Genomic DNA, 21022 nt, shown 5'->3' on the forward strand with positions numbered 1-21022 from the left:
GTAGCAGCCAGGTAACATGAAAATTGGGGATGCTCTGTCCCTGTGCTGCATGGCTGCAGGCAGAGGAGGCATCAGAGGAACAATGGACCATTGAAGTCTCCACAAATAGCACGTCACTGTGTATAATACTGTCATATAGAGAGTTTTTAAGTCCCCTTACAATAGTAAACACAGTTAAATTAAGAAATGAATTTAAAATAATAATTAAATAGTTGCATAGTTAGTCTGGCTGAAAAAAGACAAAAGTCCATCCAGTTCAACCATAACCATAAATAAATAATAAAATAAGTAAGTAAAATAAAATAAATAATAAAAGACCCACACAAACAATACATAAATATAAAGACCTCTCCCATACACACAGATGGGATGCACAGACACACGTAAACAGCTACCGCTTCACAGATCAGGTATTTTTTCCTACACGTACAAGATGTAGAACAATTATTTTAGAACCAACATAATGGTTTAACTAAAAACAAATGATCTGTAAAGTTTTTAATGTGTCGCCTACGTACAATTTTGAGTCTTGTAGGTTTTAGGCATTGTATTTTTTTTTTTTAGAAGTGTCACATGTGCACATGATTTTGAAGCAAGCTATATTGTATATTTTGTATTTAACTTGATGCAGTGTTTTATATTTCAGGGAAAATTTTGTAACATTAGATTGTGTTTGTGTGTGTTAAATGTACTACTAAAACGAAATTTAGAAGTACACTTTTAAAGAAAAAAGAATTTGCTCAGAACATGCATAAAAAAAAATATATAACATATACAAAACAGGGATGTGCTTTACAAATGTGCAGTACACATCAATGGCTTTGGGAGTCAAAAGCCAGCAAGGAGTAATAAAACGTAAAATTATAATAAGAAAAAAAGGGAAAAAAAACAGCACGACTGTCAAATTCTCTCTACTACATTTACTGAAATACTGTATTATTAATATTAAATATTTCTACTTAAAATCAGTTTAAAAAAACATTAAAACTCTTTTAACATGCCTCTGTTAATTGCAGTAAGCGACCAAAATAAAAGATATCATTTCTACATATAGCTTTCAAATGTCCATCATTTGGAACCATATTCCTCTTTCTCTCCTCCCTTCTCAGGGGTACCTCTTTTTTGGTCTGATGTATGGACCTCTATTAGAAAATGAATAAGGCCCATTCACATCATTGTGGTAATTCTTCAAGGTCAGTGTAAAGGGTAGTGTGACAAAAAGCCTAGTTGTAAGACTACCATGCATATAATAACCACTATCTGAGTCCTCAACAAGCTCTAATGTATACTTGTTGTAATTGGGTGTCGTAAACCTCCATTAAAGCTGGCCATTTCCCCATCTATACATTTGGGGAATGCTCCCTGCTGTGTCAATGTATTGATAGTGGGACTCCCCCGGAAGCAGAGTACATTGATCAGCACTGCAGCCAATTATCTGCATGCGCTGATTAAAACAAAATTTCCCAACAAGTCAGTTCATGATAAATCAACCAATAGATTGACTTCATTTGAACTGACAAGACCATAGATGGATCGAAATTTGTCCGGTTCCTGAACCGGCTACATTTCTGTTTCAATATTTTTATCAAGAAAGTTTTGTTTTAAGAATACAACAAGTTCAAGATATGCCCACACAGGGGCAGAGCAGAACAAAAACACATAAACAGATACATCCTGCTGACTTGTATTAGCCAAATAACGAAATGTCCAATGACATCAAGGAGGGACGGCAAAAAGCCGAACCAAATAATAGCAGCAGTAATCCAACATATTACCAGAGAAAGAAGAGGAAAGAAAATGGTTAGCAAAAAAAAGGAATCAGAAAGAAAACATGGACGAAAGGGAAACTAGAAGAATCATGGATCCAGGGCTAGCACAGGCAGCGACTATAAGAGGCCATAATTAGTAGGAGGCAGGGATGGCAAGGAAGAACGTATCCAAGGTTCCCAAACCTTAAGGATGCTCGGATGAGAATCAAGAAGAATGCTAGACATCTGTGAATGGCTACATTTCTATCCATGTATGGCCAGCTAAAGCCAGAGGCTGCTACAAGGTGTGATAAAATAGTGGTTAAAATAGTCTTTAAAGCAGGTGTTCTCTTGGTGGGTCGCCAATAGGTTTTCTCACATTTGACATTTTTTACCTTCCAGGTCCTTTCCCACATTGGCTTACCTCATTACACAGAACTTCCACTTATCCGTTCCAGAAAACTGCCTTTGAGCATACCTGCCAACACTACCCTGGTTCTCCAGGTCTTTTCTCAGCCCTCTACTCTGCTGAACAGTCGCTCCTCTCATACTTATCTCTCCTATGCCAGGGATCTGGCAGTTGAGGTGGACCTAGTGGACTGGAGCAAAGCCTGGTCTTCTGTAGATAAATGCTCATTTTACACAGCTACCTTGGAGGCGGCATATAAGGTGCTTTTTTGTTGATACTGGGTGTCAGCCCGTATTGCCCATTGCAAATGCATCCTACGGTGACCGCTGTTTTCGGGGTTGTGGCCAGCAGGGTGAAGTAATGCACACGTGGTGGGCATGCCCTAAATTACTTGGGTTCTGGCCCTGTGTTTTTGGCCTCCTCTTTACTCTGTTTTACCTACCTATGCATAGAGAGGCCAAGTTTGCCTTATTACACTGCCCCACACCAGGTTTGAATGCTCATCGGCGAAAACTTGCTCCTATCTTTTTTTGTCAGCTACCCCAACGATAGACCAAGCTTGAAAAAAACTGCCTGTCCCCTTCCAGGGGGTGAGAGACTGTATGACTGTGTAGGGGATTGTGATAAGACAGTCCACGTTCTATTAGATGATCAGTAAAATGACAATTTTATAGTCTTGCTACTTTCTGCTTCTTGCTCTTTAAAATTCCTTACTCTCTTAAATAAACAATCAGATATAGGTTGACAGAACAATGACGATAATTAAGATGGCGCCTTCATCTGGAGTCTCACCCTAGGTGACTCAATAGGAGAATCTTTTAAAAGTATCTTTTAATGTAAACAACCCCCATAAAAGGGAATGAGTCTTTTTGGGGACAATGATTGGAAGATATCAACACGGATGGAAAAACACGCAGAAACCCAGTGGACTTTTCACCCAATCAATGTATATGCTTTGCCTGCATCATAAGCCCTATAAATGATACTGTTAGTTCCTCAATAAAACAGAATTTTAGGAAGTTGGCAAACTGCAACAGTGCCAGTGTCTTACTTCCACGTGCACGTATTCTCACATTAATTAGGCTCACTGGTAGATCACAACAGCTATGGTCTGTAAGTGACCGAGTCCAAAACATTTTGGCGCCCAACGTGGGGCCCGGGTTCTGAACACCGGATCAGCCGACCAAGAGTGGACGAGGGGGACTGTGGAGCTGATGCTCAATGAGCAGATGTCTAGTATCTGCAATGATTCTCAGGCTAAGTTTCTTAACCCCTTGACGCCGATGTAACACAAATATGCGGACTCACAGAACTGGGCTTTCTGCATACCTGTCTTTTTACTGGGAGCACGCCGCACAGGGCACTCCCAGCGCAAAGACTGGGGTGTCACTGAGAGCACCGGGTCCCGTTCTAACAATCGGGACCCGAGACTCCTGATTTTGGGTCACATGATCGCTGTGATAGCCTCTGATTGGCAATCACAGTGATCAGTTGGAGGCTCAATCCTGAGTCGGGCTGTGTACATCTATTGATGCAAAGAACATGGCTTGGCTTCGCCCCCTGCTCATCACAGAATTTGATTGACAGCAGCAGGAGCCAATGGCTTCCGCTGCCACCTCTGTGAGCAGAGAGAGAGGAGAGAGCTGCTGCAAACAGAAACAGCGCAGGACCGGGATAGTACAGAGGTAAGTATGGAAGAAGTAATGGAGATGAGGGGAGGATACAAACACTGCAACATTCTTTACCTTAATGCAGGGAATTTCAGATGTCTGTTTTTGTATTTGTACACTCATATGCAAAATCTATTAACCACTTGCCCTCCAGAGGATTTCCCCTCCCTTCCTGACCAGGCCATTTTTTGTGATAAAGCACTGCATTACTTTAACTGACAATTGCGCGGTCATGCAACGCTGCACCCAAATTAAAGTTATGTCCTTTTTTCCCCACAAATAGAGCTTTCTTTTGGTGGTATTTGATCACCTGTGCGTTTATTTTTTGCGCTATAAACACAAAAATTCTGACAATTTTGAGAAAAAAAACAATACTTTTGACTTTTTGCTATTAAACATATGCAGTAAAAAAATTTTTAAAAAATCTAATTTCGTCATAAATTTCGGCCAAAATGTATTCTGCTACATCTTTGCTAAAAAAAAAATCGCAATACGTGTAAATTAATTGGTTTACGTGAAAGTTATAGCGTTTACAAATGCGGCGGACATTGTGACACTGAGGGAAACTGACTTGGTGTCACTGACATCCCCAGTGACACCAATAGAGTGATCAGTGCTAATAAAGAGAACTGACACTGTACTAATGGCACTGGGCAGGAAGGGGTTAACACAGCAATGGGCAAACTACGGCCCGCGGGCCGTATACGTATTTTTTTCACTAAAGAATACGCAGTGAGTGTTTACACGCCTGTGTGTACAGACATATTGTAAACAAAGGGCTGTTCTTTTTTTTTTTTTTACTGATCTAAAAAAAAAAAAGAACAAAAGCTATACTGAGCTTTTTCAATCTGCAGTGTGCAAAAGGTCCGAATTTCTATAGCAGATGTGGTAATAGGTGCGTGTTTCCATTAAAAACATGGCGTCAGCTACTGTCTGTGTGTTTAACAGGTTTACTGACCCCGATGAGTCTCAGTCTCAGTCTCAGTCTCACTCTCAGTCTGCTGGCCCTTAGATTATTATCCCACAAACTGGAAAATCTCTGCATAGGGTCACTCTGAGAGCATAATCATCACACTCTGGTGACAGCGGTGGGATTGGAGACCATTGCTGTAACAGGGGGTCGATTTGGCGTGTCCTGTATGTACATGCTATGTACTAAATGTCGTCCTTCTTCCGATTTTAGAAAGTTGGGGAGGCTAACTCCTACAGTCAGTAAATACATCATAGACCTAGAACGGTATGCAGGTCGGGTTCTCACTCCGCAGGCTGCGCACTTCTTCCCGGTCACGGAGTCACTGACTAGCGGGGGTGAAGAGGAAAGCCTCGAAGCTTGTTACTTTTTTTATTTTTTTTATCGACATATTTTCTTTAAATCAACAGCACTAAGCATTCCCGACACCTAGGTAACAAAAACAGAGCTAACTTCCAGCAGCGTGTAATGATCAGTTACTTCCAGATTTAGGGATTTGCTGCCGCCAGATAATGTATAATTTATTGTGGCAGCATCTGCTGTAGCCGGTCCTGACAGCGCCGGAGAATAGGACACGGAAAAGGACGTCTTCAGAGCCAGGTGCATGTGGGCGATCAATGAGCTACAGGGTCCATTGAGATGTGTGTGGGTTGTGACCCTGACTTCTATTGTAGACAGCTGAAAGAGGATCTCAGTGTGAAAACCATTCCTGCCTATAAATAATACCTCTGGGCTTTAATGTTATCCCTGGAAATAAAAAAAAAAAAGCAGATGTGCCCTATATTAAAGTAGTAGAGATGTTTTATCACTGTAAAGCAGTATTACAACCGAAAGCAATCATTTATTAGTCTGCATTATTAGGCTGCATTCGTTTTTTTTTTTCAATTTTCATCTGGTAATCCAGCCAGTAAATCTATTGTTTTTCAAAAGAATAAAACTCTCTTCCAGATGTATCAGTTTACAGGGATGAGATAAACCACTTAAAGTGTCTTTATATGCAGTAAAGCATGCTTGTTTTACTCACTGTGGATCCTAAGGGGTTAATCCTCCTCATTATGAATGTTTGATTCTGTCTTCTCTGATCCTCCCCTTCTTCTACTGTCCTCAATCCATCTGCTGATAGTATGGAGCTCTAGGAGTCACTCTGCGCATGCTCAGTTTACTGTGTATTGCAAGAGAGTTTTTTTTGGTTTTTTTTGGGAGGGTGCATGTGTAAGCACAGGGCCGATTAGCACTGTCCAGACAGAGGGTCAGGGGTTATGCAGCCTCATAGGACAGTCAGAGGAGAATGAACACTCCTCCTACAAGATTAACCAGTGTTCTGCTGGACACTGATAGAAGTCACAAGACTGCTATATAATGCTGATGATAAAAGGTATTTAGCAGATTATATTTACTGAAATAATTGTATTTACATGTTCTGTGTAGTGTGGGAGACCAGATATGCATGTGCATGTGATCGGCAGAGTGCCAATCAGCACTGTCCAGACAAAGGGTCAGGGGTCATGCAGCCTCATAGGACAATCAGGGGAGAATGAAAACTCCTCCTACAAGATTAACCAGTGTTCTGCCGGACACTGGAAGAAGTCACAAGACTGCTATATAATGCTGATGAGAAAAAGCATTTAGCAGTTTATATTTGCTGAAATAATAGCATTTCCATGTTCTGTGTACTGTGGGAGACCAGATATAGTGAATGCAGGGTCCAGGAAGACCAGATATAGTGAATGCAGGGTCCTGGGATACCAGATATAGTGAATGCAGGGTCCAGGGAGACCAGATATAGTGAATGCAGGGTCCAGGGAGACGGGATATAGTGAATGCGGGGTCCTGGGAGACCAGATATAGTGAATGCAGGGTCCTGGGAGACCAGATATAGTGAATGCAGGGTCCGGGGAGACCAGATATAGTGAATGCAGGGTCCTGGATTTAGTAACTTCAAGACTGACAGGGGTGTTCACAACGATCAGCTGTTATTTATTTGTAATGTTGTGTGACATAAAAATTGCAACTACCACTATTTTATTCTGTAGGGTGTCTGCTTTCAAAAAATGTATAATGTTTAGGGGGTTTATGTAATCTTTGGGCCTAAAATTATTTTTCAAAAATGTAAAATGAACGACAGACTGCAAAATATGGCAGGACAAACCCAAATATTTCTTCAAATACATTAATAGTAAAAAGATCCGGTCTGAGCATGTAGGCCCTTTACAAAATAATCTAGAGTGGGTGATTGGGGACAAAGAGAAGGCAAATTTATTAAATACCTTCTTCAGCTCTGTGTATACAAAGGAGCATGGGGAGCTCTTGTCCATAATGGGCATGGTATTGACACAGCCCCACATGATCCACATTGGCTAACAATTGATATGATCCAAAAATATTTAGACAGAATAAAGGTGAATAAAGCACCTGGACCAGATGGCATACACCCACGGGTCCTTAAAGAATTGAGCTCTTTCATTTCAAAGCCATTGTTTCTCATTTTTAGGGACTCTTTAATGACTGGCATAGTACCACTGGATTGGCGTAAGTCCAATGTGGTGCCAATATATAAAAGGGGGTCAAAATCTGTACCAAGTAATTATAGACCTGTTAGTATAACTTCTATAGTTGGGAAGATACTGGAGAGTTTAATAAAAGACCACATAGATGAGTTCTTGCTGGAAAAAAATATTTTAAGCAACAGACAGCATGGATTCATGAAAGACAGAAGTTGTCAAACAAATCTGATTTCTTTTTACGAGGAGGTGAGCAAAACCTTGGATAGAGGGGTGGCGGTGGACGTGGTATACTTGGACAGAAGGGTGGCGGTGGACGTGGTATACTTGGACAGAGGGGTGGCGGTGGATGTGGTATACTTGGACAGAGGGGTGGCGGTGGATGTGGTATACTTGGACAGAGGGGTGGTGGTGGACGTGGAATACTTGGACAGAGGGGTGACGGTGGACGTGGTATACTTGGACAGAGGGGTGGTGGTGGACGTGGTATACTTGGACAGAGGGGTGGCGGTGGTATACTTGGACAGAGGGGTGGCTGTGGAGATGGTATACTTGGACAGAGGGGTGGCGGTAGACGTGGTATACTTGGACAGAGGGGTGGCAGTGGACGTGGTATACTTGGATTTTGCAAAAGCGTTTGACACAGTTCCCCACACACGGCTAATGTGTAAGGTAAAGTCTACGGGTTTGGAAAAATCTGTATATAAATGGATAGAAAACTGGCCAAATGATCATATTCAGAGAGTAGTGGTTAATGATTTATACTCTGAATGGTCTAGGGGTGTCAGTGGTGTACCCCAAGGTTCAGTGTTGGGACCCTTACTTTTTAATATATTTATAAACAATATAGGGTCTGGGATTATAAATCCCATTTCAGCCTTTGCAGATGACACCAAGCTGTGCAGTGGAATAACGTCCTTACAGGATGTCTCCAACTTACAAGCCGACCTCAATGCTCTGTGTAATTGGGCAACTATGGGGCCAATGAGGTTTAATGTTGATAAATGTAAGGTTCTGCACTTGGGGGCTAAGAATATGCATGCATCATACATACTAGGGGGGTACAACTGGGGGAATCAATGGTGGAGAAGGATCTGGGAGCTGCCAAGCTGCGGGTTCTAAAGTGAGCAAAATCCTCTCTTGTATTAAAAGAGGTATAGACTCCAGAGAGAGAGATATCATATTACCCCGGTACAAATCATTTGTAAGACCTCATCTGGAATATGCAGTTCAGTTTTGGGCACCAATTCACAAAAAGAACATTGGGGAACTGGAGAAAGTACAGAGAAGGGCAACCAAACTGATAAGAGGCATGGAGGAGATCAGCTATGGGGAAAGATTAGAGGAACTGAAGTTATTCTCTCTTGAGGAGAGGAGATTAAGGGGGGATATGATCTCCATGTATAATACATAAGGGGGGGATATGATCTCCATGTATAATACATAAGGGGGATATGATCAACATGTATAATACATTAGGGGGGATATGATCTCCATGTATAATATATAAGGGGGGGATATGATCTCCATGTATAATACATAAGGGGGGGATATGATCTCCATGTATAATACATAAGGGGGGTATGATCACCATGTATAATACATAAGGGGGGATATGATCTCCATGTATAATACATAAGAGGGGATATGATCTCCATGTATAATACATAAGGGGGGATATGATCTCCATGTATAATACATAAGGGGGGATATGATCTCCATGTATAATACATAAGGGGGATATGATCTCCATGTATAATACATAAGGGGGAATATGATCTCCATGTATAATACATAAGGGGGATATGATCTCCATGTATAATACATAAGGGGGGATATGATCACCGTGTATAATACATAAGGGGGGATATGATCACCGTGTATAATACATAAGGGGGGATATGATCACCATGTATAATACATAAGGGGGATATGATCTCCACGTATAATACATAAGGGGGGATATGATCTCCATGTATAATACATAAGGGGGGATATGATCTCCATGTATAATACATAAGGGGAGATATGATATCCATGTATAATACATAAGGGGGGATATGATCTCCATGTATAATACATAAGGGGGATATGATCTCCATGTATAATACATAAGGGGGGATATGACCTCCATGTATAATACATAAGGGGGATATGATCACCATGTATAATACATAAGGGGGGATATGATCTTCATGTATAATACATAAGGGGGGGATATGATCAACATGTATAATACATAAGGGGGGATATGCTCAACATTTATAATACATAAGGGGGATATGATCTTCATGCATAATACATAAGGGGGGATATGCTCAACATTTATAATACATAAGGGGGATATGATCTCCATGTATAATACATAAGGGGGGGATATGATCAACATGTATAATACATAAGGGGGGATATGATCTCCATGTATAATACATAAGGGGGGATATGATCTCAATGTATAACACATGCTAACACCAACAATTGGGCACTATTCCTCCCACTGACACCATTGATGGGACACTATTCCTCCCACTGATACCAATGATGGGGCACTATTCCTCCCACTGACACCATTGATGGGACACTATTCCTCCCACTGACACCAATGATGAGGAACTATTCCTCCCACTGACACCAATGATGGGGCACTATTCCTCCCACTGGTACCAATGATGGGGCACTATTCCTCCCACTGGTACCAATGATGGGACGCTATTCCTCCCACTGATACCAATGATGGGGCACCATTCCTCTAACTCAGTGGTTCTCAACCTTTCTAACGCCACGACCCCTTAATACAGTTCCTCATGTTGTGGTGACCCCCAACCATAAAATTATTTTCGTTGCTACTTCAGAACTGTAATTTTGCAGTGGGAGGAATAGTGCCCCATCATTGGTGTCAGCGGGAGGAATAGTGTCCCATCGTTGGTATCAGTGGGAGGAATAGTGTCCCGCCATTGGTGTCAGTGGGAGGAATAGTGCCCCATCACTAATGTCAGTGGGAGGAATAGTGTCCCATCGTTGGTATCAGTGGGAGGAATAGTGTCCCGCCATTGGTGTCAGTGGGAGGAATAGTGCCCCATCATTGGTATCAGTGGGAGGAATAGTGCCCCATCATTGGTATCAGTGGGAGGACTAGCGCCCCATCATTGGTATCAGTGGGAGGAATAGTGCCCCATCATTGGTGTCAGTGGGAGGAATAGTGCCCCATCATTGGTGTCAGTGGGGGGAATAGTGCTCCATCATTGGTGTCAGTGGGAGGAATAGTGTCCCATCATTGGTGTCAGTGGGAGGAATAGTGCCCCATCATTGGTGTCAGTGAGAGGAATAGTGTCCCATCATTGGTGTCAGTGGGAGGAATAGTGCCCCATCATTGGTGTCAGTGGGAGGAATAGTGCCCCATCATTGGTGTCAGTGGGAGGAATAGTGCCCCATCATTGGTGTCAGTGGGAGGAATAGTGCCCCATCATTGGTATCAGTGGGAGGAATAGTGCCCCATCATTGGTGTCAGTGGGAGGAATAGTGCCCCATCATTGGTATCAGTGGGAGGAATAGTGCCCCATCATTGGTGTCAGTGGGAGGAATAGTGCCCCATCATTGGTGTCAGTGGGAGGAATAGTGCCCCATCATTGGTGTCAGTGGGAGGAATAGTGCCCCATCATTGGTGTCAGTGGGAGGAATAGTGCCCCATCGTTGGTGTCAGTGGGGGGAGGAATAGTGCCCCATCGTTGGTGTCAGTGGGGGGAGGAATAGTGCCCCATCGTTGGTGTCAGTGGGGGGAGGAATAGTGCCCCATCATTGGTGTCAGTGGGGGGAGGAATAGTGCCCCATCGTTGGTGTCAGTGGGGGGAGGAATAGTGCCCCATCGTTGGTGTCAGTGGGGGGAGGAATAGTGCCCCATCGTTGGTGTCAGTGGGGGGAGGAATAGTGCCTATCGTTGGTGTCAGTGGGGGGAGGAATAGTGCCTATCATTGGTGTCAGTGGGGGGAGGAATAGTGCCTATCATTGGTGCCAGTGGGAGGAATAGTGCCCCATCGTTGGTGTCAGTGGGAGGAATAGTGCCGCATCGTTGGTGTCAGTGGGGGGAGGAATAGTGCCTATCATTGGTGTCAGTGGGGGGAGGAATAGTGCCCCATCGTTGGTGTCAGTGGGGGGAGGAATAGTGCCTCATCGTTGGTGTCAGTGGGGGGAGGAATAGTGCCCCATCGTTGATGTCAGTGGGGAGAGGAATAGTGCCCCATCGTTGGTGTCAGTGGGGGGAGGAATAGTGCCCCATCGTTGGTGTCAGTGGGGGGAGGAATAGTGCCCCATCGTTGGTGTCAGTGGGGGGAGGAATAGTGCCCCATCGTTGGTGTCAGTGGGGGGAGGAATAGTGCCCCATCGTTGGTGTCAGTGGGGGGAGGAATAGTACCCCATCGTTGGTGTCAGTGGGAGGAATAGTGCCCCATCGTTGGTGTCAGTGGGAGGAATAGTGCCCCATCGTTGGTGTCAGTGGGGGGAGGAATAGTGCCCCATCGTTGGTGTCAGTGGGGGGAGGAATAGTGCCCCATCGTTGGTGTCAGTGGGGGGAGGAATAGTACCCCATCGTTGGTGTCAGTGGGAGGAATAGTGCCCCATCGTTGGTGTCAGTGTGAGGAATAGTGCCCCATCGTTGGTGTCAGTGGGGGGAGGAATAGTGCCTATCATTGGTGTCAGTGGGGGGAGGAATAGTGCCCCATCGTTGGTGTCAGTTGGGGGAGGAATAGTGCCTATCATTGGTGTCAGTGGGGGGAGGAATAGTGCCCCATCGTTGGTGTCAGTGGGGGGAGGAATAGTGCCCCATCGTTGGTATTAGTGACACAAATGATGGGGCACTATTCCTCCCACTGACACCAATGATACTTACCTTGCTGACCCCTGCTCCAGCCTGGGCTCGCTCTCTCCCTCTCCCATCTACAGCCTGCAGAAGCAAAATTTGCACTTACCTGTCAGCTGTCTTCCTTCTCTGGCCTCTCTCCTCTTCACTCGGTCCTGCAGCTCCCTCGATCTTCTTCGATCTGCGCGCTCTGCCGCTCGGCTCCTCCTCTCCAAGCTCCACCTCCTCGCCGGTGATTGGCCGCCTGTGTGCCTCTCCTGAGCTACAGTTCCGGTGGCCAATCAGCGGCGAGGAGGCGGAGCTGGTGAGTGATCCCGGAGGTGTGGCCAGGTTACAGGGGCAGCATATCATCCCGCCCACAGATCGCGAGACAGAGCAGCCGTGTCTCGGTTCCTAAGACCATCGGAAATATGTGTTTTCCGATGGTCTTAGGCGACCCCTGGGAAATGGTCGTTCAACCCCCAAAGGGGTCGCGACCCCCAGGTTGAGAACCGCTGCTCTAACTGAAACCAGCAATGAAACACTATTCCTCCCACTGACACTATTCCTCCTTTTTTGGTCTGCTGACCTATTTTAGATGTTATTTTAAATAAAGTTTGTAACATATTACACTCTGGGAGTCTTCTTGCTTGCATTTTCCATGTGAGGCATTGTGAGTGTTTGTCGGCACCGTTGGAGATGATCTTCGGCTCTCTGATTGTATCGAGGATCTTTCTCTTGGAAATCATCGTTTGAGGCTTTCTATGCTTTGTGACTCTTTGTGGGTCGAATTTTGAAGGGGAGCGCGCATGCTAGCCGGTGGAAGTTTTGTCCATATATGTTTTCAGTACTGGATCTGTCACGGCATGCACTGTAGATTCACTGCATTTATTTTCTGCATTCTTTTCTGATTTTTTGGGACTGTTATTTTCCTTTTACACATATATATATATTTTTTTTTTTCGTTTTTTTATTTTTTGGGACTGAGTCACTTTTTGATGTTTTTGGAGTGAGTCACTTATCCATTATTTTTGATTGATTATTCTGGGACTGAGTCACTTTTTGTATATATTAGCCGTTGATTTATTCACTTGTGTCACTAGCACTTCATAGCCGGTTTGTTTGCGGCTGGCATTATCACTTATGAAGTATTTTTGATCATCTATTTTGGGATTAAGTCACTCTTTGTAGTTATTGTTTTTATTAACTTGTGTCACTAGTAGTTCATAGCCGATTTCCTGCGGCTGGCACTGTCACTTGGTATTTTTTGCACCACCTTACAAATTTATGTTATGTTTACACCTGATTGATGATATATTTTTATCTAGTTTATGTCATTCATTTTTCCACATATCAGTCACTTAGTAGCGCAGCACCCTGGTACCCTTTATTACAGTGACCTATAGCCACCACACAGCAGCCATCATTCATTATTCTGACGATCTCATAAAAACTGACATCTGATTGGTTAATATGAGTTCCTGAATTCTATACCATTGCTGCCCTGTCAACAAAAACCGATGGGTCTTAAAAATCCATAAGTGAAATAAATATCCATAAATGTAATACATATTATAAAATATAAGATAATATAATAGTGTCATAAATGATAAAATAATATTGAATATAAATAAATAATGATAAATTATATAATTAATAAAATATAATATCATAAATAATAAAGCAACCATATAACCAAATTAAATATGGAAAATCATAATATTGTATAATGTGATATATTATCATAAACAATAATATAATAAATAATATAAATGATGGAAACATCCCGTAAATGAATTCCTGTTGGCATTGGACAGGTGGAATGTCCTTTGATGAAGTACCTGATATCATGCTGGGACATTTGGCTGTAAGGCAGGTTGAGCTTAACTATGTGATTGCTGACCAGTTCTTCCACGGAGGATTTAAAACCTTGCGTCTGCTGAAACCCTGGAGCAACCGTCTGCACAAAGGACCGCATGTCACTCACCAGCCACAAGACCTGTAGAAGACAGACAAGGAATGGGATAGCTGTGTCCAAGCTCGGGTGATTTTTCCACAGCAAAATGAATGGCCCCTGTTAACTAAAGGAAATAGCACCTTTGTGACTGGATCAGCTCAGAAGCCTTTTATTATTTATTATTTATTTCAGGTACTTATATAGCGCCGTCAATCTACGCAGCACTTTACATATATATATATTGTACATTCGCATCAGTCCCTAACCCTCAAGGGGCGTACAATCTAAGGTCCCTAACTCACATTCATAAATACACCTACTAGGGCCAATTTAGACAGGGGCCAATTCACCTACCAGCATGTCTTTGGAGTGTGGGAGGAAACTGGAGGAAACCCACGCAGGCACAGGGAGAACATGCAAACTCCAGGCAGGTGGTGCCGTGGTTGGGATTCGAACCAACGACCCTAGTACTGCCAGGCGGAAGTGCTAATCATTTATTATTTATTCCTCAATTGAAAGCTGCAGTTTAACTTTTTTTTTTAACTTCCCTGGTTCCTCCTTTTTACACTCAGCAACATGTTAATGACATTTAAATTTAGTGAATGAAAGGGCAGGCCAGGGACAGTAAGGCTAGGGAGGAAAGATCTAGGTGATGCTGGACGTCCTCCAGCCAGGAAATGAGTCAGGCTCCATCTGACTTGGTTCAGTAGAGAAGCCTGTAAACCAGTGCAAGACTGAACTCAAGTCTGGAGTTCTGCTTGAAATACGTTGATCCTAGCTGTAGATCAGATAATATGCCTTTTGGCTGTATCCATCTCCTCCATGCTTGAAGATGAGGAAACAATTTTGATTTTTTTTCCGATGTGCCCTTGGCTGCCACATGTTCTCCATGCTCCCCCAGTACCTGAAACATGAAGATATCTAGATTTCTGATTATGCCTCCCCCCTTGTGTCTTTCATTGGTGTTCTCTGTTTTATTACACATATAGAAGTACAGGCAGTCCCTCTCTGAGTCTCACTGGATACTCCAGCCACTGTGCAGGGAATAATGTGAACAAAATACAAGCTCATGTTTTTTTTTAATAGCCCCGCCAGTCCCCTTCCTAGCCCCCTCAACATATTGAGGTGTCTCCCCCCTTCCCCACCCAACACACATGTCCGTTCTTGCCTTTCCCAAAGCTTGCTTCAGTTCAGTTGGTAAACATTTTGTGGTGGGCTGCCTGTGTCTGCGCACGCATGCCCACCACACTATATAGTGCAAGGGTCTGCCTGACTGGATACAAATTAATTTGATAGATTTGATTGGTGCTCATATTACATTGTTTTATTACATCTAAAGCTGGGTAATGCGTATGGTGATCCTAACATCCTATAGACCAGGAGTCTTCATTTAACGGAGGAATGATGTTCCATCGTTGGTGTCAGTGGGAGGAATGGTGCCCAATTTTGGTGTCAGTGGGAAGAATGGTGCCCCATCACTGGTGTCTGTGGGAGGAATGGTGTCTCATCATTGGTGCCCCATCATTGGTGTCAGTGGGAAGAATGGTGCCCAGTCATTGGTGTCAGTGGGAGGAATGGTGCTCCATCATTGGTGCCTGTGGGAGCAATAGTGCCCCATTATTGGTGCCTGTGGGATGAATGGTGCCCTATCATTGGTGTCAATGGGAGGAATGGTGCCCTATCATTGGTGTCAGTGGGAGGAATGATGCCCCATTTGGTGTCAGTAGGAGGAATGGTGCCCAATCATTGGTGTCAGTGAGAGGAATGGTGCTCCATCATTGGTGTCAGTGGGAAGAATGGTGCCCAATCATTGGTGTCAGTGGGAAGAATGGTGCCCCAAGCCTGGATACAGGCAAGCAAATATAGCCCGCAGGAAACAGTTAGCAGCCCACTGGTATCGACTTAAATGGGACATACCCGTACTGTGGGAGCAACGTCTCATTTAAATCTATAGGACATTAGTATGCTGGTGTAAGTACTTTAATAGGGGTACTAAGTAGATTTCCTTTTCTCCAATACTTTAATGCATTGTAATATTTCTCTTTCCAACACTCTGCATTCTGATAAGGTCCACATAGTGATTCCATGTGAAATATTACAAGCTAAGATAACTGTGCCTCATCCCTTCGTTTGTGTGTGTGTATAGTGTATGTATATATATATATATATACAGTGCCTTGAAAAAGTATTCATACCCCTTGAAATTTTCCATATTTTGTGATGTTACAACCAAAAACATAAATGTAATTTATTGGGATTTTATGTGATAGACCAACACAAAGTGGCACATAATTGTGAAGAGGAAGGAAAATGATAAATGTAAGTGTGGCGTACATTTGTATTTAGCTTCTTTTACTCTGATACCCCTAACTAAAATCTAGTGGAACCAATTGACTTCAGAAGTTACCTAATTAGTAAATAGAGTCCACCTGTGTGTAATTTAATCTCAGTAAAAATACAGCTGTTCTGTGAAGCCCTCAGAGGTATGTTAGAGAACATTAGTGAACAAACAGCATCATGAAGGCCAAGGAACACACCAGACAGGTCAGGGATAAAGTTGTGAAGACGTTTAAAGCAGGGGTAGGTTATAAAAAATATCCCAAACTTTGAACATCTCATGAAGCACTGTTCAATCCATCATCCGAAAATGGAAAGCGTATGGCACAACAGCAAACCTAACAAGACATGGCCGTCCACCTAAACTGACAGGCTGGGCAAGGAGAACATTAATCAGAGAAGCAGCCAAGAGGCCCATGGGAACTCTGGAGGAGCTGCAGAAATCCTCAGCTCAGGTGGAGGAATCTGTACACAGGACAACTATTAGTCGTGCACTCCACAAATCTGGCCTTTGTGGATGAGTGGCAAAAAGAAGTCCCGTTTGCAGTTTGTGAGAAGCCATGTGGGGGACACAGCGAACATGTGGAAGAAGGTGCTCTGGTCAGATGAGACCAAAATGTAACTTTTTGCCTTAAAAGCAAAGCGCTTTGTGTGGCAGAAAACTAACACTGCACATCACCCTGAACACACCATCCCCACCGAGAAGCTGGTTAGAGTTGATGGGAAGATGGATGAAGCCAAATACAGGGCAATCTTAGAAGAAAGCCTGTTAGAGTCTGCAAAAGACTTGAGACTGGGGAGGAGGTTCACCTTCCAGCAGGACAACAACCCTAAACATACAGTCAGAGCTACAATGGAATGGTTTAGATCAAAGCAAATTCATGTGTTAGAATGGCCCAGTCACAGTCCAGACCTAAATCCAATTGAGAATCTGCTGCAAGACTTGAAAACTGCTGTTCACAGACGCTCTCCATCCAATCTGACAGAGCTTGAGCTATTTTGCAAAGAAGAATGGGCAGAAATGTTCCTCTCTAGATGTGCAAAGCTGGTAGAGACATCCCCAAAAAGACTTACAGCTGGAATTGTAGCGAAAGGTGGATCTACAAAGTATTGACTCTGGGGGCTGAATACAAATGCACTTTGAACTTTTCACATATTTATTTGTAAAAAAATTTGAAAACCATTTATCATTTCCACTTCCACTTCACAATTATGTGCCGCTTTGTGTTGGTCTATCACATCAAATCCCAATAAAATACATTTACGTTTTTAGTTGTAACATGACAAAATGTGGAAAATTTCAAGGGGTGTGAATACTTTTTCAAGACACAGTATGTAATACAAGAATTAATTTTCAGAAGTCATCTTACAACTAGCCATCATGACCTGTCTACACTGCATGGCCAGTATGGGGAACCCTCCAAATTACTGAGTTCAGATGTTTCCATTGAATTGAACTGTTAATGTCACATCATACATGGACATCTTAGACAGTTATACACTTCCAACCTTGTGGTAACAGTTTGGTGAAGGCCCTTTTCTGTACCCCTGTGTACAAATCCAGCTGCATAAAGACATGGTTTAATGAGTTTCCTTTGAAGGAACTTGAGTGTCCTGCACAGAGCCCTGACCTCAACCCTACTGAACTGAGAGATGAATTGGAATGTTGATCGTGACCCAGGTTTTCTCATCCAACATCACAACCTGACCTCACAAATGTTCTTTTGGCTGAATGGGCACAAACTCCCACAGACACAGTCCAACATTTTGTGGAACATCTTCCCATAAGAGTGTAGACCACAAAGGAAGTCACCTCCATATTAATGCCCATGGTTTTGGATTGGGATCTTCAACAAACTCATATAGGTGTGATGGTCCACAGTTATGTAGTGCAGAATTTCTCAATCAGGGTGCCACAACACCCTGGGGTGCCTCATGGGCTTGAATGGGGTGCCACACTGCATATTTTTGCACATTATCATGAGTTTCCATGGTGTAGAAGGGCCCGTTGGGACTTTTGATGTGGAAAAGAGGATAGACCAAGGGCTTTGATGTGAATGGGGAACCCTGATGTGAAAGGGGGCTTCTGATCGCCCCCCATTTTAGACAGGGGTGTCTTGATATTTTGCATACTTTTGAAGAGTGCAACGAATAAAAAAAAAAGGTTGAGAAACACATATATCATATATAAATACATGCACATACACATGAATTCATATACACACATGCACATGTGTACAGTATATCATGAGAAATATCATGATATTCAAAGTGGAATTCTGCTTTCTTCTTATGACATTTCCTACCAGCTTGGGATCAATGGTGGTTTCATTGAGAATAACATCCAGGGTCCGATTAATCCAGGAATCTCTGTAGGGGTGATCTTTCGGAGGGCGGTACAGGTCAAAGAGCACCGTCTTATTAGCACGTTCTGCAAGCTTCAGGTAGTCACTCAGCTTAGGAATGGACTGGTTCCTGGCAATCTGCTGATCTTCTGCAGACAGAGAACCCATGGAGGAAAACGGTGGATTCTGGAGAACACAGAAATCATTCAATGAATTAAAAGATCACTATACCTTAAACAAAAACTTACAATCCAAGAGCTGCTACTAACATCCAGAGCTACAATAAGTACGAGAAACCACAACTGGGCCTCACAGCCATTTTGCTTTGTGTTAACCAAAGGCCAAACAGGGTAACACAGTTACCTGATTCAGACAATTGACTGCTTTTCTTTGTCAAATTTTGGTGAAGTTATCATTGTTTTGGCCCAAATGTTGCCATTCTGGAAAAACACAGTCAATAGGAAGGCAACATTAAGGAGGTTTTTAAGGGTTCAATTGGCTTTAAAAAGCCAAAGGTGGGCAGGGGTGTCTTTTATTTTGTCTTTGAGGATTTTTTCACAATAAGAAAGGAAAGGATGAAAAAAAAAAAACTGTAAAGGGACAGAGGACCCCAGGGACTTTTAAAACAGAAACATAGAAGAACGATGGCAGAAAAAAGACCAAGTGGTCCATCAAGTCTGCTCTGTTCATATATGCATTGAATATATAATTTTTTTAAATTTAATTTTATTCTTATTAACTTTTTTTGTCTGAATATAGATCTATGTTTGGCCTACGCATGTTTGAATCCATTTACTGATCTTACCGTTGACTGCTACGCTACAAGTTTTTTTTTTGTTTCTTTTTTGTGCATTTTTTTAAATTTTTTTTGTTTTACATAAAACAATGAATTCATGAAAAAAAAAAACCCCAAAAAAACACACAAATATATTCTTATGTATTGTCTCATTAAATTTTATGTTCCATTTGTTTATTTGTTTATTTTTTACTGTGAAAAATCAAAACAAGAAAATACAAAATATAAGGAACAAAAACAAAGAAAAGTGCAGTGAATATATTCTGTGCCACATGTATTTAATTATGTGATGCCAGGGGTGGACTGACCATTTGGAAACTCTGGCATTGCCCGAGGGCCCGGGGTCAGTAGGGGGCCGATGCCCCTGGTACCTTTTTCATAGGCTTTTTTGAGTTTGGCCAAGGACACAGGGGCCCCATGATCCCCTATTGCCCGGGGGCCCTATGAGTTGTCAGTCCGCCCCTGTGTGATGCTTTTATCACAGTGTACGCCATTGTGTGGGCTTTGTTTACTAACAAATCACGTCTGTTTTTTTTTTATGCTAATTTTGCTTAGTTGTGCAATTAGTGGAAATTTTCGCCACAGGCGCTCCTCCTATCCCTACTGGTAATTTTCCTTTGCTGTACATTAGCGAAAAGGCTGTATAATTGTTGGCTGTATTGGTGCTACGCATTAACTTTTCTGTAGGCAGCTAGTAGCCATTCTGATTGCTTGTACTAGAGAGCCGGCCGTCATCTCTAAAAAATGGTACCAGGGCAGGGGCGGACTGACCATTTGGAAACTTGGGCACTGCCCGAGGGCCCGGGTCAGTAGGGGGCCTCATGAGATGCCCCTGGTACTTTTTTCATAGGCTTTTTTGAGTTTGGGCAAGGACACAGGGGTCCCATGATCCCCTATTGCCCAGGGGCCCCATGAGTTGTCAGTCCGCCCCTGTACCAGGGTGATGTCTACAGCATCACCATGGTACAACCACGGAAAGTCCAGCACCATATGGTTTGTCGCTGGTCAGGAAGTGACTAATTCTTCATCACTCCCAAAACAAAAAAAAAAGTTATGACTGGACATACATTTTAAAGCTGAAGTTTTATCTGCCTATTTGATATCTTCCATGGTTCTTCCTTTCCCCTTTCATCAACATGCCAAGGAAAGGTTTCTGTTTTCATTTTACACCCACATGTGATGCTGAGCTTCCATGATTGAAAGAACTGAAATCCCGGCCAGGGACAGTCAGGCTGGAGAGGAACGGGCTAAATGATGCTGGATGTTCTTCAGCCAGGAAATGAGGTGGGCTCTATCTGACTTGCTGCAGGTTCTAATGGACATTGTGTGAAGCTCACAGTGTGCAGATAAATCAGAGTAACTAATTTCAGTCCAGGAGAGGAGCCGGTACAACTGTGCAAGACCGAAGGGGAGGATGGAGCTCAGATTTAGGCTTCATTCACACTTGTGTGATTTGTT

The 21022-nt window shown here is 43.0% G+C and overlaps 1 protein-coding gene across 2 annotated transcripts in view; it reads right to left on the minus strand.

Moving 5' to 3' along the window:
* GDPD4 (glycerophosphodiester phosphodiesterase domain containing 4) overlaps window positions 1-21022 on the minus strand; it is a 171613-nt gene that overhangs the window by 27486 nt on the left and 123105 nt on the right. For both annotated transcript variants that reach the window (XM_089676756.1, XM_089676755.1), the window contains exons 11-12: window positions 18730-18954; window positions 13971-14128 (exon numbers count right to left, since the gene is read on the minus strand). In XM_089676756.1, coding sequence (XP_089532882.1) covers window positions 13971-14128; window positions 18730-18954 — 383 coding nt within the window. The remainder of the gene's footprint in view (window positions 1-13970; window positions 14129-18729; window positions 18955-21022) is intronic.

The sequence above is a fragment of the Staurois parvus genome, unplaced genomic scaffold (assembly GCF_062004578.1).
Source record: "Staurois parvus isolate SC_StPar_1 unplaced genomic scaffold, SC_StPar_1.0 ptg000173l, whole genome shotgun sequence".
Classification (NCBI taxonomy): domain Eukaryota; kingdom Metazoa; phylum Chordata; class Amphibia; order Anura; family Ranidae; genus Staurois; species Staurois parvus.